This window comes from Bactrocera dorsalis, chromosome 4 (assembly GCF_023373825.1).
Source record: "Bactrocera dorsalis isolate Fly_Bdor chromosome 4, ASM2337382v1, whole genome shotgun sequence".
NCBI classification, from domain to species: Eukaryota; Metazoa; Arthropoda; class Insecta; order Diptera; family Tephritidae; genus Bactrocera; species Bactrocera dorsalis.
In genome coordinates, this window is record NC_064306.1 from 22,033,820 (window position 1) to 22,058,918 (window position 25,099).

Genomic DNA, 25,099 nt, shown 5'->3' on the forward strand with positions numbered 1-25,099 from the left:
GTGACTTAGATTTTGAAGAAATAATAAAAAAAAATCAATTATGAACAAAGTTGTATATTTTTTGCTGGTAGTAAGTAGTATTGTTCATTTAATTCAATTAAAATATGAAAATTTTACCAACTGAACGGTTTAAAGTAGGAGGACGAACGGAAATCATTATATGGGGTATATGGGAGACAGAGAAAGAACTGACTGATTGCATTAATTTCGACCCTCAGCAAGTACACATAAGAACTATAAGCATATATAGCTATACTTATGTTGTATATGGGAGTTTCGAGAGCTATAAGTTTTATATGGGAAGTCGTCGTGAGTGTTGTCCGATTTCCCCCAAAGTAACATAAAAATATGAGAAGATTGTTATATACCAAATTTGGTTGCAATCGTTCAAGTAGATCCCGAGATATTTCAAATCATTTAAATGTGGGCGATGTCACACCAATGGTCCGATTTTGACTCCCGCTACGATAACACTATCTTGTGCCTTCCTGGATGCGAAATTTAAAGTACCTGACGCATTTAGTTATTTATTTATTTATTTTTAATAGTCTTTAGCAAAACCGTTATATGGGCTGCAGGCGGAGTTATCATCCGATTTTATCAATTTTTACATTATCGTTAAAAGAGTTGAAAAAATTTGTTGTGTTATATAGCATTATTGGTTTAAAATATAATATATACATTAAACTTAATAGAGGTCGGAGCCACGCTTACTTGTTAAAGATTTTCAAATCACTGGTGCCCCTCCCTAATGTGATTCATTTCGCCTAATTTGAGTTGTTTATTGCTTCAGGCTTACGAAAAAGTCGTTGTAAACCTCTCTTGGAGAGTATTCAATGTCCTACAAAATCCACAAAATGAAATATTTTTTGAAGTATTCAAAGTACCAAGCGAAAGAGAATTAAGTTTATTTGATCCACCCTTATATATGTATGTACGAGTATGTATAACCCATATCTATCTCGATTGGTGATACAAACAACGGTAAGGTTAACAAAACTAACATACTCTGTAGCAACATGTTGCAAGGGTATATAGTATGATAATAAACCGAATATCTTAATTAGAAATAATACTACTGATTCTTAATCACTATAAAGCAAACACTTATGTATATGAACATTATATATTATTGAAATTTAATAAACATTTTTTATGAATTTGTAGGGACAATACTTTTACAAATATCTCCGACAAATTTTTTTTAATGAGCACACCTAGTGTAAGAAAAAATCGATTTTTTTAATATTTTTGATAGTTTATATCTTTGAAAATAACATTCTTAAATTTCAAACCCATTTAAAGCGTAGCCGCTCAGTCCAGTTTCATCAGTTTAGCCTTAAACGGGTTTTTCTCGAAACAGCATTTTTCGAATTTTTGCAATGATAATTCAAAGACAAATGATCTGATCATCTTGAAACAAGAAGGCTTTTTTATCTGTTCAAAAATCGAATTTTGGCAGGCCAAAAATAACCAAAATTTCGGGTAAAATTCAACTTAAAAAAACGCCGACATTTTGCAGATTTTTATTTTTTTGGTAGTAGGTCATTGTTTGGTCCAGTTTTTGTATCGAATTATTTAATCACAAGAATTAAATAGCACACAAGTTCTATTTTTTTTTTGTATATATTACATGTATTCGGCAAGGGCATTTCAGACCATTTTTATTGAAGTGAAGACCTTTAAAAAATATGTTTTATTAAAAAGAAATTTTGGCAGGTGGGATGAATTCCTCATATTCTGAAATTAATACATATACTAGTGTATATAACTTTTCCATTGTAAATATTGTCTTTTATTGCTACGAAACACAGTAATTTTTGATAAAATGTAAGTTTTTAATTATCGGAGCTTAGTGACATGTTTTAAAATATGATATTTGGTAAATTTGCGGAAGGTACTTTTGGCTAAGTGTAAAATCACTGATATACACTTTGCGCATGGCAATAACATAGTATAAATACTATTTAAATGAAAATAAAAAAGTTTTTGGCTGAGCTTAAGCTGTCAAATGGTTATTTTGTGCCAGACATAAGCATTACCAAACTTCGTTTTTGTATTTCATTAAATTTAGCTAAGGTTTTTAATATAAGAAATAACATACCGAAGAAAGATACAGAGACAATAACTGCGAGAAAGGTAATTTAACGGTAAATAATAGCATAATAAGTGTCACTTAATGTACATCAGTGAAACTGTTTATGCTCGTTTTGAAAAAAAGCCAACGCTGAAGCGTCAGAATAATTGGATTTAAATATCAACAATTTCGGCAATATTTTCATTCAAAACCACGTTTAGCATAAATCACGTAGCATTGTTGGTTTGAATACCCACTTTTTTGAGCCAGTGAATGTAGTGCAAAAGATGTATACACTTGCAAGCTATAATCCACTATTGATTTTTCACACCATTGTGATAACTTTATCAGTTTACTAAATAAGGGACATGTATCATTCCATGTATTTCAGTCAATGAATAGTATGAATGTTTATCTGAAGTTTTTGCAAATTGCAAATTACATTTCATTTGCAAAAAAGATTAGAATTTAGAAATTATTATTGTCAATGTAATTCGCCATTGCAAATTAACTAAATATATTCTCATTTGTATATATGATAATACAAACTAAAATATGTACATATGTATATAATACGTGTGATGAAACATGGAGTTTTTGTACATATTTGTAGATGTTAATATATACATATATTTAAATATATAACTTTCCTTTTTAAAACTAAGCCTAACAAGTAAAGAAGGGCCATGTTCGGGTATAACTGAACATTTTATACTTTTTCAACTTGCAAGAATCGAAGCCGGGTAAAATTATTTTAGAATCTCAATATTATATTATATGACAGATTGGCCGACATTTTCGACCTGGGGTCCACATATTTGTTATCTGGATAGTAAATGGTTTCGGTCCGACCAGGGAAATTTTTGGTCACAAAGTGGCACACCACAGAGGCACTATTTTTTCCCAAATTATACCCCTATACATTTCTGGATTTGTGCCCCGGAAATTGAAAGAATAAAATAGAGTTTATATGGGAAGTAGGCGTAGTTGTAGTCCAATTTCGCCCATTTTTATACTAACATTCCTGTTAGATAATATTAACTACCAAATGTAGTTGAAATTCACCTGAACTTAGGCGGTGCCGGTGCGGTGCGGCGTAGGGGTGTATAATTGTATGTCTCTGATGTGTTTATTTTTGGTTTATTACGATTTTAGTAGTTTTTAACAGAACAGAATTGTGTGGGGAGTGTACGGGGTTATCAACCGATTTCATTAATTTTTATAGCGTCGATAGAAATGCTTATTTATTCAAAAGTTTTAGCCAAATTACAGTTCTATATCTTAATTTAGTGTACAGTTATGACGATTATAATTTTTGGTTTAATGACGTTTTGTGGGCGTTGCAGTGATGCAATTACACCCCTGCGAACTCGTCCTCTTATCTTGTTGGAAAAACGAAAATCATTATATGCAGTATATAGAAGTTTGGGGGTAGTATTGACCGAATATTATCTATTTTTGAAAATACCACATTCTATTAAGAGTCCACATACTAATAAAATGTTCCCTGGGTTTTATTAGGCTACCTCATATATCATCACCAATCCAAATGAAGTAAAGTCAGCGGGAATTCTGATATTAGTTATTGGGGGCTAGGTCAAGTTTTCGCCCAAATTTATGCATTTTAGGCACAAAGATACACTGTTATGAGTGAAGCACGCTTTTTCATTTTCATTAAGATAACTTACATATTGACCGATATACATAAATATATGAGATATAAAGTCACCCGGAAATTTTAAAATCTTTGTATTAGATGTATAGTGGCTAAGGGAAGTATTAACGTGATTCCACTCATTTCATAATCAAGAAAGGATTCTCTCCGAATTTCACAGATAGATCTCACACATTGACCGATACTTTCTCTAAAAAGACATCTATAGACCTTTTTTGGTCATTAGGTGGCACACTTCAAATGCGCTGTTGGCAAAGATGTATATCGTTATATGAATTAGTACTTTATTTGTGTACTGGAATATGAAAAAATTAAATAGAACTTAAATTTGTGTTATATGAGAAGTAGATGTGGTTGTTGTCCAAATTCGCTCATTTTCACACTATTACATAGGGATATTAGAAGAATGTTATGTGCCGAATTTATTTGAAATATGTAGGTCAAGCAGATCTCGTGATTTCATCTAAAAGAGGGCGGTGCCACGCCCATCGAAACCGGCTATTATAAAGCTCTGAAATCCTGGATGTAAAATTTGATGATTCTGATGCATTTAGTCAATGATTTATCACTCTTTTAGTAGGTTTTAACAAAATGTTCCTGTGATTCGTTGTACCAATTCGATTTGTGAGAATGGCAGCGGTCGATTACACGCGTCCTATTTTTTTATGCCAAGGAACATGTGTACCATATTCCATCAAGATATCTTTGTTTTACTCAATTTACAGCTTGCACTAAAGAGTAGTCACCCGGATTTCAACTCGTCTTGTCATCCTGATCATTTATATAGTATACATAACCCTATATCTATCCATCCCGATTAGTTTTAGGTGATATAAACAATCGTAAGGTGAAAAAATCTGTAATACTCTGTAGCAATACATATGTATGTATGTTTCAAAAGTACCAAAAGGGTTCCGGAATAATTTTTAAATCCCTGAACCACAGAATTAGTGGCTCAGCCTATAACATACCTACTATATATTTTAAATTGTAAGTGGTTTGCAAATAGAAGGACGTAATGTTTCCAAATCTTAAAGCAAATATCAATCTCTTTTAAAGCACTTTTCCTCACAAGGAATGCTAAAACTACAAAAAGGGTATTTTGGTGCGAAATACAATGTACTATACAACATATGTTTATAAATTAAAGATTTTGCTATTGCAGGACTTAGTAGATTACATTGATTTGGAAATTTTATTAAATCTTGTTTTCTTTACTGAATTTATTTTTTCCCCAAATCTCAAAGCAAACAAAAGACATTAACTTTGGACCAAACCGAAGCTATAATACTCTTCACAAATACAAAAGATTCCTTACAAGATCATATTTATAGCAGCTATTTGCTATAGCGTACGATTAGAACAACTTCTTTGGAGATTGCACCATTAGGCAATAACTCATGCCGAATTTTGTGAAGCTTTTACTGCTTTATTCTGTATTTATAATAAATGAAACGAGTCTTAATATTTTTCATAGAAAGATAAAGTACTATATATACTCTCGCAGCATTTTGATATATTGTAGATACCGGTATAATAGTTATATTCACCAAATGCTTGTTCGTAATACCTGAAATTATTCAGAAAAAGTAGATATGGAGTTATATAAATATAACTGACTGCCTGTCTGTCTGTGTTTGGACAAATTCGGTACTTGTGTTGCTTCGCACTATAAGAAGCATTGAACCACCGTCACGCCAACAACATGCAGTTTGGTACAAAGGATGACATTTGACAACGGATTCTAATCATTTGTATGTGCATATCAACCAAACTTGCTGGAGATACGTTTCTCTAGCTCTTCATACGTTATGAAAATGGGAGAAATCTGGTGATATCCATGCCCACTTCACATATAATGGTTTTGTTGAAAACTACTAAAATTGGGATAACAAAATATCAAAATTTGACAATGGGGGTGGCACCGTCACTTTTTGAGTGAAATTCCATAATGCAGGAACTACTTGACCGATTTCAATAAAATTTGGTATATAAAATTATTTCGACATTATTATTCTATGCGAAATTTGGCGAAATCGTTCGATAGTCACGCTTACTGTTCATTAAACTGAATTGTAAAATCCATATGAAGTTGTTGGAATAAAAGGTTGCAAAAATAGTTCCTCGAAATTGCACTATAACACACAGCGTCATTGACTGACTTTTCTAGATCCAGATGTGTGATATTGTTGTGTTAAAATTTCTGTTGGTAAAACATTCTAGAACCGATTATAAGTATACGTAGCGTAGTGATTGTTAAGGTCTACTAATGCATACATTATTACAGGGTCATCATGTATACGGAGCAGTATTTGAATTGATTAATCATGAGTAATAATGAACGTAAAGAACAAGAAGATGAACCCACAACTTCTTTGGAAGCACCGAAATCGACTAACTTGAAGCAAACAATAAATGTTGAAAATAAAACAGACACCAAATATGGTAAGGAAGTAAGCTTTGAGTTGCATAATTACGTTTCTTTTTATGTTAATTGAAGTAAAATAATTTGCTTTACTAACAGTTACAAAGTTAGTATTGAAAATTTTTACAACACTTCAAATAGAAACAGAATTTCCAAAAAATATCAAAGATAAATGTAATTTTTACAGTTGTGTGAAAACTGTGAATATTATTATGCATTCTCGTATTAGGTGGTGTTGTATACTACATATATTTACAGACTATGTTCTTAATAATGATTTATATTTCAGATAGGTCCGCTTCTAGAGAGGGCCCGACCAAAGCACTCTCCTCGAATTCGGACTCGTTGGAAATCACCAGTTCAGGACAGGCGAAGCTAGTTTCTGTTCTTGATGATGGTACCGCAGACTCAGTGAGTTTGAGTACATTGGCTTCAAAAGCAGCACTGAAGCCGAGGGAACCGATAAGAGTTGGTTTTTATGATATTGAGAGAACCATTGGTAAAGGCAATTTTGCCGTTGTCAAACTTGCACGGCACAGAATAACTAAAAACGAGGTAAGGGAGCCGGATTTCAACAGTGTTTTAATAATTAATCATTTTATTAGTATTAATGTTAGAGTATTATAGGAATATGCTTTGCTGACCTCTTCCTCTATATATGTATAATATATGTATTTATAATTCAAAATTAAGTTAGTCCCATCTTTATTCTAATAGAAGTTTTCTTATTAAATTCGAAAATAAATTGTAGACAGGTATCAAAATTAGGATAATCAGAACGAGCAAGTAAGGAGAGCTAAGTTCGTTTGTAACCGAACATTTTACTCCCGCAATTTGTAAGCTAATAAAACCTTATACTAACCAAGTAAGGAAGGCCTAAGATCGGCCTTGTATAAAGGATTGGATATACACATATATATATAATAGCTTGGATACCAATATACATATATACATATATGCATACATTGACCGACATATGTATTTGACTAATGGTTTGATAGAAAAACGAAAATCATTGTACATATGTAGTACAAGTATATGGGAGTTGGGGGCAGTATCGAGCCGATTTTATCTATTTTTGCCAATATCACATAATAATAAAATGTTACCTGAGATTCATTAAGTTACCTCAAGTTTTCACCCAATTTTATCCATTTTAGGCATAAAGATACACAGTTATCAATAAAACACGTTCTCTCATTTTCATTGAAAAGGCTCCCATGTTGGCCGATGTACTACTGTGATCGATTTGAATGGTGAATTTTTAATTTATACTTCGCGTATTTTTCGATTTGGTAATTCTCTTTTTCTGCAAGTTGGTAGTACTGTTGGTGACATCTACCCTAAATTTCACGTCAAAATATTCATTAGTATTTGAGATACAAGTCTGAATTTATTGAACAAAGAAGTGCGATAACGCACCATCTCATACATACTTCACTGGTTATTCGCGATAATTTCGCCACATTTTCAACTAATATCGTATCGTAACTGATTTACCTTCCTGTAACTTCTGGCTATTCAGCAAATTCACATGACCACTCCGAGGACACCGTTTTGACTCAATTGAGGATATAAAAGCTGAATCGAAGAAGACTCTGATGGCCATCACGACGGAGAATTTTTCCAAGTGCTATGATGGCTGGAAAATTCGTTGGCATATGTGTATTGCAGCGGGAAGATTACTTTGAGGGAGTTGAAATGGACAAAAATCACATTACAATTTGATCACAGCAGTATGCGTAATAAAGTCACCTTAAAGTTCGAAAATCGTCGCATTAGGTATATTGCGATTCAACCCATTTTCAACACACTGATATAACGGGTGATTTTTTTGAGGTTAGGATTTTCATGCATTAGTATTTGACAGATCACGTGGGATTTCAGACATGGTATCAAAGAGAAAGATGCTCAGTATGCTTTGACATTTCATCATGAATAGACTTACTAACGAGCAACGCTTGCAAATCATTGAATTTTATTACCAAAATCAGTGTTCGGTTCGAAATGTGTTTTATCGACAAATTTTGTTCAGCGATGAGGCTCATTTCTGGTTGAATGGCTACGTAAATAAGCAAAATTGCCGCATTTGGGGTGAAGAGCAACCAGAAGCCGTTCAAGAACTGCCCATGCATCCCGAAAAATGCACTGTTTGGTGTGGTTTGTACGCTGGTGGAATCATTGGACCGTATTTTTTCAAAGTTGCTGTTGGACGCAACGTTACGGTGAATGGCGATCGCTATCGTTCGATGCTAACAAACTTTTTGTTGCCAAAAATGGAAGAACTGAACTTGGTTGACATGTGGTTTCAACAAGATGGCGCTACATGCCACACAGCTCGCGATTCTATGGCCATTTTGAGGGAAAACTTCGGACAACAATTCATCTCAAGAAATGGACCCGTAAGTTGGCCACCAAGATCATGCGATTTAACGCCTTTAGACTATTTTTTGTGGGGCTACGTCAAGTCTAAAGTCTACAGAAATAAGCCAGCAACTATTCCAGCTTTGGAAGACAACATTTCCGAAGAAATTCGGGCTATTCCGGCCGAAATGCTCGAAAAAGTTGCCCAAAATTGGACTTTCCGAATGGACCACCTAAGACGCAGCCGCGGTCAACATTTAAATGAAATTATCTTCAAAAAGTAAATGTCATGAACCAATCTAACGTTTCAAATAAAGAACCGATGAGATTTTGCAAATTTTATGCGTTTTTTTTTTTAAAAAAGTTATCAAGCTCTTAAAAATCACCCTTTATAAAGTCCTCCCATATCATATCGAACGTAATAATTTATGTCTCTGACAAATTTAGTTATTGATTTATTGCGCTTTTAGTAGTTTTTAACCGTACCGTTGTTGGGCCCGTTGGGAGTGGGCGGAGTTATCATCCGATTTCATCCACTTTCACACTGTTGGTGTCCTTATCAAATTTGGCTATTAAGGGGTTTCATATACACTCATAAAATTATAAGTTATAACGATCCGAAAACATAACATTCAGAGTTGTATTTGCGTAAATTTATTTTAGTATTCAATGCAACAACAAATTTTTTAAACTAGTATAAAAAATTATGATTTTATAATTTTACGATGCTTTATGACACGTCGTGAGTACTCCACTTTAGGTGATATGCACATTAAACCTATTGGAGGGTGGGGCCACGCACACTTTTTAAAAATTTTCAGCCTACATGTGCCGTTTCTACCGCAATCCTCTGTGGCAAATTACAGTTCTGTATCTTATTTTAGTGCTTAGTTATGTTGATTTATAGGTTTTCCTTTAGTGGTGTTTTGTCGGCGTGGCAGTGAACCGATTGCGCCAAACTACGAACTGCGCCTTACTCTTTCGCCAAGGAACACGTGTACCAAAATATCTTAATTTTTACTCAAGTTACAGTTTGCTCGGGCGGACGGACAGACGGATAGTCACCCGGATTTCAACTCATCTCGTCATCCTGATCCTTTATATATACATAACCCTATTAATTTTAGGTGATACGTACAACCGTTAGGTGGACAAAACTATTATACTGTGTAGCAACATGTTGCAAGAGTATTTTGCTTCATAGAATTTGTTACAAAATCAACCTAGTTAACTCAAAAGAGATATATGTGATAACTCTCACCAACAAACAGGAAGTTCGAAAATCCTTAAATTACATGTATGGAGACTGAGAGGAGTATTGGTAAAATATTTTTGTTAAAAAGTTAGCAAAAGTGGCTGAGGATTTTAGCAAATTTTGACGTGAATGGCATATTTGCGCAAGGTTTCATATGGGTTTTCTGGCACTTGATTTATATTAATTTTATCAGTGTAATATAAGAATGTCAGGATAATGTTAATGCATCAACGGAAATGGTTAGATTTCGCCCATCTGCTATACCAACTTTGTCGGATTTAGTACCAAAAAACAAACAACCAAATTTAATTTATAATGTGCCATGTAATGATTCAGATTTTACAAACAACCGTTAGATATAAAAAAAAACTATTATGCATTGCTACATCAATTTGCGAGAGTATAAAAACACCACAAACTTTAAGTATATTTACATTTTTATTGAATTAGCAAATTAGTCTGTTTGAACTTAGTTGTACTTAATGTTTAGGTATCTCTTACTTATATTGCTGATACAAAAACTTTTATAGTTAAGAATTAGACTGGGGGCGTTGAATTCTTGATTTACTATACATACTCTTTGAACCATAAATCAGCGATATAATTTTTATCAAAAGTATTAGTAAATACATTTTTTATTAAGGTCGCTATAAAAATAATTGACAAGAGCCAGTTGGATTCAATAAACTTGCAAAAGGTCTACCGTGAAGTTGAAATAATGAAACGATTAAATCATCCACACATCATCAAACTCTACCAGGTAATGCATACAAGTGTTTAATAAACATATACTAGAAAGTTTGATTAATTATACACCATAACGGAACCAAAATATTAATATAATCATATGTATGTACATACATACGAGTATATAACTACACCTACTCCCGTCACACTATTTACATAAATATGTACTAAAATAAATAAATTTAGTTCGTTGCTTTAATTAGTTTTTTGGTCAAACTAAATATCGCAATAAGTATACCCGAATGGATGTTTTCCAATTAAAGAAAATGGTTATGTTTGCTGCACAAAATGAGACCAAAATAAGAATCTTGGATATATTTGAGTACATACATTTATATTTAATTATATTTACCCTAAAGTATAGGTCGCAAATCTATGTTCAATTGAACATTTAAAAATCAAATTTAATTATAGTGACAGTAATTATGAAATTACATAATAAGATTGCTTAATGCCTCTTCTAATTTTTACAGGTGATGGAAACGAAAAATATGATTTACATAGTATCTGAATACGCTAGTCAAGGGGAAATATTTGGTAAGTATATACTTATATTAGGGTATAGGCATATCAAAGATTGCATTATCGCAATCATTTGCTCATATAATAAGGTTAATTCAGAATATGGCTATTTGAGCACAATAATGTTTTCATTACTTTTTACTAACAACGATTTCCTTTTATCTGAGAGCAATACTCTTAGTCTTCGCAATGAACCACTTCTTCCTGTTAAGAATAAATTGATAGATTTTTTGAATTACTAAGCAGACCCAACCAGACCCTATTTTCTATCATACATTTTTATTTATACTCTACTTTATGTACCATATACTATTTCTACAGATCTGAGATCTCTTTAGTTAATTCACACTCTATACCAGACGTTATTAATACACTTTCTCTTCTTCCTGAGCGTACAAAACAGTCCATAAAACTCAATAAATTACCATTTTTAATAAACACTTAATTTTCAAACTGACAATGCTAGTGGCAAGGCAAAGGCTACACTTTTGATATATGCTACAGTAAATGTCGAAATACACACACACACACACACCAAGAACTTACACAATCATACATAAACTCGTATGCAAAAATATGTTATACAAAGTCATCAAATAAAGAAATGTTTGAAAGATTCTTCTTAATCAATGAACTTGCACTTGCATGTATGGCTACATAAGAAATATTCTTGCCAGTTTCAATATTTTCGGTAATAATACTACGCATTTTTTACTGGCAACGTTTTACTGACATAAGTGGTCTGTTCCGAATGTCCAATCTCTGTTCAAAAAATGGAGACAAGTACATACAATTTCATTTATTATTATATTATTCGAAACAATATTAAATCTTACTTGTATACGTAATTTTTTTTACAAAATGACTCATATCGATTTTTGACCAACTAAAGCGGTTGGCTAAAATTAAACATACATTTACAACTTGGTTGTCTTCTTTACTATAGTTACTACGGTGGCTAAAAGGATACGGAGGGAAACTCGATTAATACGGTGGAATTCAAAACAGAATTAATGCAATGCAATGATTTCTTACAGCCTCTTATATTCTTGAACTTTACATATGTTTAACTTCCTTTGAAATTACAAAACATGTGGACTAAATTTTAGAGGCGCTAGATACGAACCTTTCAGCTTGATAGTACTCGTATATGTATAAACGATTTAAAAAATCAAAAGAAATGTATTTAAAATAATCAGTTCTTCTTAAATAACGTACAAGTTTTTAAAGATATTTAAGTTTCATAAAATTGAAAATCGTTGGCCAAATCACGTGTTTACACGTAAATCGAAAGAAGTTTGATGACAATAAAAAGGATCAAAGTACTTTATATCTGTTACCATATTTTTAATGTCATGGGCGTAATTCTTTATCAGTGTTCAGATAAATATAACTGATGACCTTTTAATAAAGTCGTATTTTATTACCATTTCCTTAGATTACATAGCAAAATTTGGAAGGATGTCTGAGGGTTCTGCAAGAAGTAAATTTTGGCAGATTTTATCAGCGGTAGAATATTGCCATATGAAAAATATTGTACATAGAGATTTAAAGGTAAACTATTGCATTGTTGCAGATGAGAAATACAACGAAGCTTTTTTCTTTTTAGGCTGAAAACCTTCTACTTGATATTAATATGAATATAAAAATCGCAGATTTTGGGTTTTCGAACCACTTTAAGGTTGGTGAATTGCTAGCAACATGGTGTGGATCCCCTCCCTACGCTGCACCTGAAGTTTTTGAAGGAAAACAGTACACCGGTCCGGAAATTGATATATGGGTACTAATTCTAGTTTCAACTACAAATACATCTGTGTGAGTGTATGCTTTCATTTAAATCAATCTTTTCAGTCACTAGGTGTGGTACTATATGTTCTAGTCTGTGGGGCTTTGCCGTTCGATGGATCTACATTACAGAGTCTAAGAGACCGAGTACTGTCAGGAAGATTTAGGATCCCTTTCTTCATGTCTTCAGGTGTATTTATTATTTATTGATTTTATTTTGAAAATCTAAGATTAACGTATTTCAGACTGTGAGCATTTGATTCGAAGAATGCTTGTTCTTGATCCATCGCGGCGATACACAATCAATCAAATCAAAACCCATCGTTGGGTTTGCGGAGAAGCTCGTGATACCGTTGTTGTAACACAATGCAGCGTTAATATGGATGGAACTTCAAGCATTGAACCAAATGAAGACATACTACGGATAATGTCGGAATTCGCTGGAATACCTCCAGAAAAAACCAAAGCAAGTTTGAAAAAAAACAGTTACGACCATGTTGCGGCGATATATTTACTGCTTCAAGACCGAGTTAATAGTAAGAAAAATATGCAAGAATATTCAAAACGTGTAAGTGATAATACACTGCCACGCATTACATCAATGGGATATAATGGATCTTCTAAAGTACTACATAAAACTAGACCTTCGATCGATAAACAACGAGTGAAGCAAACGTATCATACAGTAAAAGAAAAGACAATATCACCACTGCCAAGCGTAGACGAAGTAAAATTTGGTAGTTTCCCAACGAAATTTTCTCAGAAAATCGTTGCCAATTGTGATAATACCCAACTTCAAGAACATAATAAAAATTGTGGTCCCACATCTATTAAAAACTATGACCATAAAGAAGCCCAAGTAAGCCAGTCATTAGCAAAAGGAAGACCGACACCTATTAAGATTTCTCGTTTAAGTCGAGCCAATATAAGCTCAAGCCAGCACCCAATAGCAACGCCATATGGTACAGACAATAAATTATCGACTGTTAGTGAAAAATGTCGCCAAGAGAATCTATTATCTAATGAACATTTAAGTGGTTTATTGACTGCGCCAAGCGTCATAAACGAGAGTCTGCCTCACCCTCTCCATCAAAACTTAAGAGAGTGTATAATTAAGCAGAGCTCAGAGGATTGCCGTCTCCTATTACAACAAGTAACTTTATAAACATAGTTTATAGATTTAACTAATCATTATTTAGTAGTGTCGGAGTGCCTTTATTGCTATTGTTATCATCATTCAAATTAGCGAGTTTTTGAAAAATTTAAAATTATATCCTCACATTTTTTGTAGGCCACTGCCATTTCAGAATCTAAGACGTATGCTAATAGTGAAACAGACATCGAAAGCGATGTTCCAATTGAACTTAAGGACGTTAAAGATGTAAAAAAAATGTCTAGCTCCACTAGTTTCGATTCTTCTTCTAGCGGACAAAAAGTTAAAGCGAATTTTCATTTCAAAATGTCGGCAGAAGCAGCTAAACTTTTCCAAACATTACAAGAAAGTCCACTTCCCATAGAGGTGAGTAGCATTTATACCCTGAACAGGGTTTATCAAGTTTGCCATGATGTTTGTAACACCCCAAAGAAAATGTCTATACCTTATAAAGTATTTATATAAATGATTAGTGAGGCTAGCTGAGTCGATTTAGCCATGCCCGTCTGCATACATACATATAATAATAATAACAATAATAACCCAACGATTACCCTTCTCCCATCCTACCGACGCGACGGGCACATCCACATATGTTCGGAATAATCCGAGTCATGAAAAGCAAGAGTTTTTTAAGCGAGTTTCAACTAGTAAGTATAGATAGATTTTTAAGTTGTAAACGACTAGTGTATGAAGGTAGACTGAGCCTAGAATCCCAACGGAAATGCTCTAAGGAGAATTTATGAACGGACTCTAACTTGCTCAAAATGGATTTAGAAACTAGATTTCCATACAACAGCGTCATATTCCAATATAGGTCTATGGTATCAATATGAAAACTAAGATTAATCTTATGGATTTTAACTCCCTAATCAACAAAGATAAAAACTTGCTTCAGTAAATAGTATTTTATTACATAAGGAGAGGGGAGCGCATATCTACGAGAAAAGCACATCATCTTATATCATCACGCCAAGCAGCCATATTATTTACAGGAATTGTCTGGAAAGTAATAGGACTGAGTCGATTTAAAAAAAAAAAATCAATTGTTATAATTCTTTAAAAACTTTCAAAATAGACTCCTTCTGCGTCGATGCAGCGCTGCCAGCGCGATTACCAAGCATTGAAGACGTCACGGAAGCCATTCTCCGAAATAACCTTGAGAGGCGAGGAGATGCTGCTTGGAGCTGTTCACAAGAAAGGCGGTGTGAGCCAGGGCGTTGTCGTGGTGCAATTTTCCATCAGCTAAGATGTCTAGTCGGACCCGATTGACCCTTTGTTTGAGTCTCTTGAGGACTTCCACGAAAAACTTGGCGTTAACGGTTTGTCCAGGAGGAACAAATTCATGGTGGACGAAGCCTTTAATGTCAAAAAAGACAATGAGAATCGTTTTCACTTTGAATTTGCTCATTCATTAGCGACCTTTTCCCGGCTTGTCTGTTTGCAACGGACACCTTTTATAAGTTGAAGTATGTATATGATTTAAAAAGCTTTACGTCGTCGGCATATAATAAAATATTAGAGAATTTTATTACAGAAGATATGTATACCGTTAATAAATAACAAGAACAGAATCGACCCAAGATGACTACCTTGCGGAACACCTGAAGATATTAATTGAATCTGAAAGAGTATCTTCAAATATCACTCATTGAGTTCTATTACAAAGCTGAGAAGATACACATTGAAGAAGCCTTGGTCTTGCGCTTTGCAGAAGATCAAGTTTATGTACGAGAGTCGGAAGATTTACCTTATCGAAAGCTTTGCTAAAGTCAGTGTTGATAACATCCGTATGTTTGTGTTCTCTAAAATCCAATGAAACATGATTTACAAATTCAAATAAATTTTTCCCTTTACTAAATCCATGCTGAGAAGAAGAAATTAATGAACACATCGGAAAAGTTATATGGTCTGAAATGATAGCTTCAAAAAGTTGGCGTATAACTGAGGGTTTTGCAATACCCCTATAGTTTTCACTTTTATACAAAGGGATTATAAATGACTGTTTCCATATTGAGGAAATATACCTTGTTTAAGAAAAGAATTAAATATTCTTGTCAAAGGCAGGCAGATCTATTTGGCTCTATTTTTGAGGAAGCTTCATGGTATCATATCTCTTCCGTAATTTAAAGATGGTTCTAACTTATTTATTAGTTTGTGGAAAAATCGTTTATTTGACAAGGTATCTTCATGAAAATTGACGTCGTTTGTTTTCCAAGGTATTGCTAAAATTTGAGAACATGTTGTTCAGATTGGACCACTAGAGCATAAAACTGTCACCCAGACTGGCCAATCAAAATAATTGTTTTATTGATATCATATTTCAAAGTGTAAAATAAAATTATTTTTAAAACAAGAAGGTAGTTCATTGATTGATATAAAAGGAAAAGATAAACACAAATAATACATTTCATATAGAAAAAATAAGTTATGAAATTATTTAATATACACAGTGTTCACAATTTCGCAATGCAATGAGTTAACAATCTTTAAACGCCTCTAAATGTTATACATGGATGTAATTATTCACTTCAGATTTTGAGGTTTTTCTTCAGCTTTACGCATCTTTAGGATTTCCCAAGCATTCTCAAGTGGTGACAAGTCAGGGCTTTGAGGAGGCCATTTCAACAGACCTTTCGGTCTGTTCCGGTCGTTGACCCTCGAGAATGCCGATCTCTTTTAAAATATTTAAAATTCAGCAGCAGCAATTTTTTTCAGAGCTACAATATTACCAGACCCATTCGCTGATAGGCATCCCCGAACCATTAAGCCCTTTTTCACCGACTTAACTGTGTAGGTGCATTTGTTAGGCAATTATTCTTTCGGTGAGCGCCAATGCAAACCGTACAATGAGAATGATGAAGTCTAATCATCGACTCATCGATTCAGAGTACTTTTGGTCAAATATTTTGAGGTTTTAACATGTGCTCTTAATAAAATGTCTCTCGTTTTTTCCTTTTTGCCTTATTTAGGTGAAGTAACTTTCTTGCAACGCAGCCGCGTATATTGGTTTAGTGCAATTTGTTACGGACAGTGTGCACTTAGGGGGCTTTTTTTGCCTTCTTTTCTAAACCGAGCGCAAATTTTTGAAACATAATTTGAAATATCCGAAATTCTTTTTATTCCCTTCGTTATAATTTTTGGGCATCCTTGTCTATTCTTCCTGATGACTCTATTTTCTTTGTTGTAGCTAGAAATAACTTACCATATTGGGACGTGACTGTTAATGCGTCTGGCCATCTTTGGGTTAGTGGCTTAAACATTATTTTCTCTCCTTGGTAATTTACATTTTCCACGTTTTATACAGAATGCCACCCGAATTTCTTACCAGATAAATGCTTGTTGATTTGATAACTTTCTTTTTCTATATTCAACCGACTGACTAACACTAACTAACCTTAAATCAAAATTGTAAATAATTGCATTTTTTATTTTGACACTAAACTTTCCCAAACATATAACAATAAGCCTAAATGACAATTATCGTTATATTATATATGTACATATATGTATTTCAGTAAATAATAAATTAAATTGAAAACTGAAAAACAGTACCATGGAGTCGTTCACCTTTTTTTTTGTCTTTTAGTGCAATCTAAAAAAGTTCTTTTTATATTGTGTAAAACATTTTATGCAATAATATATGTATTTTCAATTTTGAGCCATCTTTCGGACAAGAGATTGATTCTACATTCATACACTTGCAAATTAGCCCAAGTGGTTTTTAACGCCCAGATTTTAGGTGAAGGTTCTCCCATCCAAATTTTGCAGAGACCGGAAAAAGTAGTAGTCCGAAGTTGCCAAGTCTGGAGAATATGATGGGTGTGGTAGCACATCCCAATTAAGCTGGAAAAACGCGCTATCCTGGTGGACACTACACCCTTTCTATTGATCAATTCTGGCCTCTTCTGTTTGAGTGCATTATTCAATTTGACCAGCTAATCACAATAAGCTTCAGAACTAATCGTGGAATTGTCGGGCAAAATCTCTAAATAAACAACCCCTTTGAAATCCCATCAAACAGCCAATATAACTTTTGTTTAGTGATTATCGGCCTTGGAAGTGCTTTGATCTGATTCATGTACAAATAGTTAGTTCACTTCAGTGTTGTTTGATATGCTTCGTCAACCAATCTTATCCCTACATATCACTTAAATTTTGGAAAAGATGACTTGTATTAAACTTGAAACTATACAATGAACATGTACATATAATTAAAGATGGTGTGTTTAATTTAATTTTATTCTATAAAGTCTTTTATTGAATTTTTTTAAGTACAAATTCATTTCAAACCTTTTCTATACAAAATAAAAATGTATTCATGTTTTAAAGAAACAGGAAGCTACTGAGCCACCATCTAGTAAATCAAATTCAGCCATAAATAGATGTGTCCTCCCAAGTGTGTCCAAAGCTCATAACGGTTGCACCTCAAAATCTTCTCAGACTGATTCCAAATGCAGGTAAGCACAATATACATAAGTAGTGATATTTCTAATTGTACATGTAAGTAAATCAAGTGATTATAAATTATTTAAAGGAAATTTTGTAACGAAAAGTGTGCATCTCGACTGAAGTCAACGAAAATAGCCACTCAGTGCAGTACTAGTACTGATGAGGGTTGTGAAACGGACCCCTCAAATGAAATGAAAGGTATGCGACGACAAGCCATACATATAAGTAATTTACGAGTGCACAAGTAGTTGATGCATTGGTATTTTAATTTTTTAAATCTTATGTTGACATTTTATTTCCTATATACAATTATTTATGCCGTAATTACATATGTATATACACTAAATTTATCCGATAGTAAAAGTTATAATGTTCTGGTACAGGCTTAGCATGTTGCTGCGAACTAAAGCAGAGGGGTAGTGAGAACAAATGAAATTCACCGTATGACAAGTTTTCGAACATTCGTCGTATTTTATTGTGGAAATATTTAGCTACCTCTGAGCTTGCTAAGCCTCTTCTTATAACGGGTGATTTTTTTGAGGTTAGGATTTTCATGCATTAGTATTTGACAGATCACGTGGGATTTCAGACATGGTGTCAAAGAGAAAGATGCTCAGTATGCTTTGACATTTCATCATGAATAGACTTACTAACGAGCAACGCTTGCAAATCATTGAATTTTATTACCAAAATCAGTGTTCGGTTCGAAATGTGTTTCGCGCTTTACGTCCGACAAATTTTGTTCAGCGATGAGGCTCATTTCTGGTTGAATGGCTACGTAAATAAGCAAAATTGCCGCATTTGGGGTGAAGAGCAACCAGAAGCCGTTCAAGAACTGCCCATGCATCCCGAAAAATGCACTGTTTGGTGTGGTTTGTACGCTGGTGGAATCATTGGACCGTATTTTTTCAAAGATGCTGTTGGACGCAGCGTTACGGTGAATGGCGATCGCTATCGTTCGATGCTAACAAACTTTTTGTTGCCAAAATTGGAAGAACTGAACTTGGTTGACATGTGGTTTCAACAAGATGGCGCTACATGCCACACAGCTCGCGATTCTATGGCCATTTTGAGGGAAAACTTCGGACAACAATTCATCTCAAGAAATGGACCCGTAAGTTGGCCACCAAGATCATGCGATTTAACGCCTTTAGACTATTTTTGTGGGGCTACGTCAAGTCTAAAGTCTACAGAAATAAGCCAGCAACTATTCCAGCTTTGGAAGACAACATTTCCGAAGAAATTCGGGCTATTCCGGCCGAAATGCTCGAAAAAGTTGCCCAAAATTGGACTTTCCGAATGGACCACCTAAGACGCAGCCGCGGTCAACATTTAAATGAAATTATCTTCAAAAAGTAAATGTCATGAACCAATCTAACGTTTCAAATAAAGAACCGATGAGATTTTGCAAATTTTATGCGTTTTTTTTTTTTTAAAAAGTTATCAAGCTCTTAAAAAATCACCCTTTATATTTATGTACTAATTGTGCTTTTATTAAGGTTTACATTCTTTCCAAATGTCCATCTTATATATTTTTTGTATTCCTCTAGATTGTTCGCAATCGACGTGCGATCTAACTCAGCGCATGCAGTCTTATGCTAGCAGCAGTTCATCGAGCGGAGTGCTGGCAAGTTATTCTAAAAGCTTGAGCCAAAACTTAAGCCGTGGTTCATCAAACAGCAACTGTTCGGTATTGGAAGGTATAGATCTAAACATGACACCTAGTATTGATCTAGCAAGCAGCCTGCCATCGTGCGCTAGCAATACCACCTTAGCTACCGCATCAGATCGAATGTCGGATCGTTCCATCTATAATAGTAATAACTCGTGTTTTCAAATACCAGTTTCAAGTAATTCTTCGACACTTTGTGCTAAGCTGCCCATGGAATGTGTTGATAAAAGGTCTCCAATACATTTTAGGTGCTTAGTTAGATAATCAAATGATATAATAGTAAGTCAATTAAACTATTTCCATATTTTAGGGAAGGTCGACGGGCAAGTGATGGTCTTGTTGCTCAAGGATTTGTGAATTCAATGACAATTTTAAATTCTGGCGTTGGTTACGGTAGTTACCGTTATGATACCCGAAAACAAGATTGCTGGCTGGAATTGCAACAACTACAAAAGGAAGTTGTATCACTTAAATCGAAATATCGTAGCAATAAAATACCTCTAGACGACGGCGGCAATTATCAATTTCACAGTAGTCAATTTTACTCAATTCCAAATAGACTGTCACTTGACTTACATCACCAGTTCGTACAATCTCCACATACTCCGAGGACTCCACATCTAATACGTCCACAACATAGTTTCGAAACTATAGATTTTCCCTCGCCATTCATTAATAATGTACGCTTCGACGCAAGCAATCTGCCTATGACTTCGTCAGCTCGTGCCGATATGACGCTCCTTTGCAACATTAATCCATTAGTTATACAGCGACAGCCACTCCAACAACAGCTGCTACAGCACAGACTATTGCAACAAAAAAGACAACTGTTACAAAAACAATACGCCTTGGAGTCTCACATCTCACGGCAACAGCTCATGATGCGTGAACAATCTTTTAAAGCAGGTCCACCCCAACAAGTTGCTGGTCAAGGCTTAATTGCAAGCAGTTTTGAGTCTGCAGAATCATGCCCACCTAGCGATATATTTATTAACGGTTTAAACGTCTTTGAACGGGCTTCAGGAAAGTTCCAACAGTCATCTATAATCCCACTGCCTTATGGCCCAACGATTAATAACTACATGAAGACGTCTTATATAAAGCAGCAATCTCAAGACCTTTCTTTGCTCACGATGCCTACTAAATATACACCTCCGTTAAGTAGGCACGCGTCAGAGACTTGGAGCTCCCTTCCAACAACTGTGAACAGTAGTCAATTGAAAAAATCAAGTAAATTAATTGAAAACGGCGGACGCTTAGCGCCACAGTTTCATGCAAATGTAGGTAAACTAATGGTGAAAATCCTCTAAGTACAACAAAATCATCTTATAGTAATAGTTCATTATACCTCGACAATAAAAATTATACATCAATATACCCGCATGGATCTAATGTATGTAAATGCTTATCCTATTTTTTACATGAATAACACAGTGGTGTAAATTGTAACAAAATTTAATTTAAAATTTGCTATTCTGTTTTCATATATTTTTACTTTTTCAGTTCAGATAAAGCCTTTTATACCCTAAACAAGGTACATATATTAAATTTGACAAGATGTCTACGAGAAATTTGGCATGTATTATTGCCCAAGGCGTCGCTTTTCTCCGAAATAGTTTTTAGATTGAACCACTATAGCATATAGCTACTGTATAAACTAAGCGATCAAAATCAAGTCGTTTTTTTATTAGACAAGTCGTCTTCACGATATTTGACATAATCGATATAGATACGGAGTTATATACTTTATTTATATATAAGTGATCAGGATTACAAGCGGAGTTGAAATCCGTATGAAAATCTGTCCGTGCAAGTTCTAACTTGAGCAAAAATTGATACAGATATTGTAATGAAACCAGGTACGCGTGCGAGTTCGTAGATAGGAGTAAGCGGACCACTGCCATGCCCACATTTCGTCGATAATCGAAAACCATAACTAAACTAAAAATTAAGATACAAATCTGTTATTTGGTAGGAATCGTAGAAATGAGGGGCACCTTTTGTTACAAGTTTTATAAGAACCATTCAAGCGATATCAGCCAAATTTTCGCAAAACAAATTATTTTGACAGCTCTTGCTACTAATAAACTAGTGACATGAAAGAAAAGCAAGGAGTATACAAGAAGGCTTTCTAAGAAGCAACGTCACATTAAAAAATGGGCGTGGCAACCCCACCATTACCATGTGACGTTCACTGCCATTGCCCACTTTCTAGTATACAAATCAAGAACCAATCAATATAACAGGATAAAACTTTGTACGAATATTGCATTTGAGCTTTACAACATTATGACTAAAAATTTTCCAAATCGGACCATAACTATTGAAGTCCACATATACCGGAAATATGGAACCCAAAACCCATGGCATAGGGAATCATTTCCTGATAATAGTATATCTTTATGTCAAATATGTTTTGAATCAATATTACCTTAGCCCTTAGCTTAGAAAAATGTCTAAGCTTCCGACAGACTTTATACCCGATATATCAGCCAAAATGTGAATTATCTTTTTAAATATAGTGAACGAGTCTACTAACGAAGCATTTTTGTGCTTAAATTGGATAAAATCAGGTGAAAACTTGTCTAGTCCCCATGTAACTACTATCAGAATTTTCAAACACCCGGTTGATTTTACTCCACATATATTGTTGATTGTATGTGAGGTACCTTAATGAAACTCAGAGGGTATCTATTTCTGTTAATTATATGTAGTAATGCCGAAAATAGATACCGAGTCTATATAATACCTATGTATCTATCTCCCATACATCTATTAAAAGATTTTCAAACTGCAGCTTGGCTTATACCATATATATGGTTGTTATCATCAATTCCGATCTTGACATTTTTCACATATTAAATTTAGTCTTCAGTAGAGATTATGTCTGTTATATCTCATTTGATATGAAGTAAAATATAGTTATAAAACTAAATGACCTTTACTATAACTTAATAAAATATCAAATTTGATTCTAATTCATTCACGATTTCGTTGAATAATAAATATTTAATTTTTTTTAATATAAATTTATGCGAACATCTAAATTATTTCCCCTCTTTGATACTTGCAACTTGCAAGATTATGAAATATTCGGTTACACCTGAACTCACATGTTCTATTCTTGTTTTTGTATTGCCGAAAGTATTTAGATAAAGATATTTTGAAATCAAATCAATTTTTGAACATAGTCAATGTTCACAGTTTATAAAATATCATGGTACACATTACATCACTGTATCTTCTAACAAGAGTAATACACGGAATCAGGAATTCGGAAAAATTCAAATCAGTAAATAGAATTGGAAGTTTAAAATTTATGCAAAACGGGCCGGAGCTTTCTACATTCCTACAACCTAATTGTATGGTCTGCATATGAACTAAATCGACCGATAACTTATGACACATTTGACATGAAAACAATTTTTTATAGTAATTCAACCCTTTCACGGAAAGTGACATAAGACTGATTTTTCCAGAATGTAGAAAAGTCGGTTGATGTATGCTTTCTATTGCTTCGTATGAAGCAAAACGATGCAAACATTTCGGCAACTCTCATCTTTCCATTCCTTTCATTTTAATTCCAATTACTCGTATTAGAGAAAAACATGGAATACAAAGTATTCATTATGACATGCGCTCGTTTCGTTGTTAAAAAATTAATTGTCAAGCATAACGAGAAAACTTTTATGTAAATCAGCCATTAAATACGTGGGAACGCATAACCGATCACATGTACACAAGAGCTTCGGATACTTTTGTCAATTGGGCCTTAAAAAATTTAACAGAAATTTTAGTACTCCCTGTTATCTAACGTATGATATAACCGATAGTTGACTTACAGGGAAGTTTTCTAATATACATAAGTCGTGGTTGGGAAAAATTGAAAGAAAAAAACGGTGACCAATTAAATATTTCCCACGTCATCCAGAGAAATCTCGTTCACAACATATATTTAAACTCTTTAAACTTTGTTTACATGACACTGATTGTTCAACTTGTTAGAAAGATCATATTTGATAGAGTTTTGTTTTATTTTTTTTTTTTAATTATTGATTTAAATACATAATTTCAAATCTAAAAACTTTATGCTTTAGAGCACATTTTTTCAAAGGCGCAGTTATTCAATTTTGTGTTCTCATGGATTTGGTGAAACCCATTTGTAGTCTTAACCAATATATTAATTTTTGCTTAGGGTTAATTAACTCATTCAACACAAACTCAGTGAAGAAAATTTAAATTCATCCTTTTTAAGTTTTTTAAATATACTATGTGTACATACATATGTATTTTGCATATAACTACAGCTTATGACATTTTCTTACAGACAAACGTTTACACATCGAACTGGCAAACCGTCATAAGGCCCCTAAGTGAAAGTCCCATTCTGGAATTAGCTGAACATTTGGAGTCTGTATGATCATTACATACTTAAACAATTTACGTAGTTAATTCGTATCGAAAACAAGAACAATAAAATAATATCAATTACATAATTGCATTTACACTTTAATAGTAATAGTTATTATTGTAAAATTATGCATAATATTGCTTAAAATAAACATCGACAGTTCTTATAAATTAATATACATAAATAATCGTACATACCTAGTATAAATTTGTGTTGATTACATACGGAATTCATACGTTATCATATCATTTAAATAACTTAATTATAAAATTTTTTTGGAAATACCATTTATTGTATTTGGCAATGTATTTTTTTGGGGCTCGAAATTAAAACTTTTATTTCCATAAAGTGCATTTACGAGGTGTGTTCAAAAAGTATCGCGAATCGTAGCTGCCAGTTTTCTTCGATTGCAGGGGCGTGGTGTAGCATGAGTTCTTGCCACAGGAAAGAACGGTCAATAAGGAATAATACCTGCAAGTTATGCGCAATTTGCGCGAAGCAATTCGCCAGAAACGCTCGCATTTGTGGAAGAACAAAAATTGGCTTTTTCACCACGATAAC

At 33.7% G+C, this 25,099-nt stretch overlaps 1 protein-coding gene across 4 annotated transcripts; it reads left to right on the top strand.

Moving 5' to 3' along the window:
- The first annotated feature begins 1,980 nt into the window (after nt 1-1,980).
- Nucleotides 1,981-24,623, top strand: LOC105233336 (serine/threonine-protein kinase par-1). 4 transcript variants are annotated; one of them, XM_029553432.2, is made up of 15 exons: nt 1,981-2,139; nt 6,040-6,197; nt 6,467-6,732; nt 10,440-10,556; nt 11,017-11,080; nt 12,504-12,619; nt 12,675-12,845; nt 12,917-13,040; nt 13,096-14,003; nt 14,142-14,369; nt 18,336-18,463; nt 18,541-18,653; nt 20,006-20,375; nt 20,438-21,411; nt 24,455-24,623. In XM_029553432.2, exons 2-15 carry the CDS (start codon nt 6,080-6,082, stop codon nt 24,502-24,504), a joined length of 3,747 nt encoding a protein of 1,248 aa, XP_029409292.2. In that variant the 5' UTR covers nt 1,981-2,139; nt 6,040-6,079; the 3' UTR covers nt 24,505-24,623. The 4 variants fall into 4 exon arrangements, with proteins under 4 accessions (XP_029409292.2, XP_011213693.2, XP_011213694.2 ...); XM_011215391.4 differs by having other exon boundaries at nt 20,438-21,407; XM_011215392.4 differs by having other exon boundaries at nt 18,342-18,463; nt 20,438-21,407.
- Nucleotides 24,624-25,099: the final 476 nt, after the last annotated feature.

Excerpts from the sequence above, each read along its gene's own strand:
- LOC105233336 (XM_011215391.4), top strand. The coding sequence starts at position 6,080 with ATGAGTAATAATGAACGTAAAGAACAAGAAGATGAACCCACAACTTCT. Across the intron at positions 10,557-11,016 it reads ACATCATCAAACTCTACCAG|GTGATGGAAACGAAAAATAT; the intron begins GTAATGCATACA and ends TAATTTTTACAG. Across the intron at positions 14,370-18,335 it reads AAAGTCCACTTCCCATAGAG|AAACAGGAAGCTACTGAGCC; the intron begins GTGAGTAGCATT and ends CATGTTTTAAAG.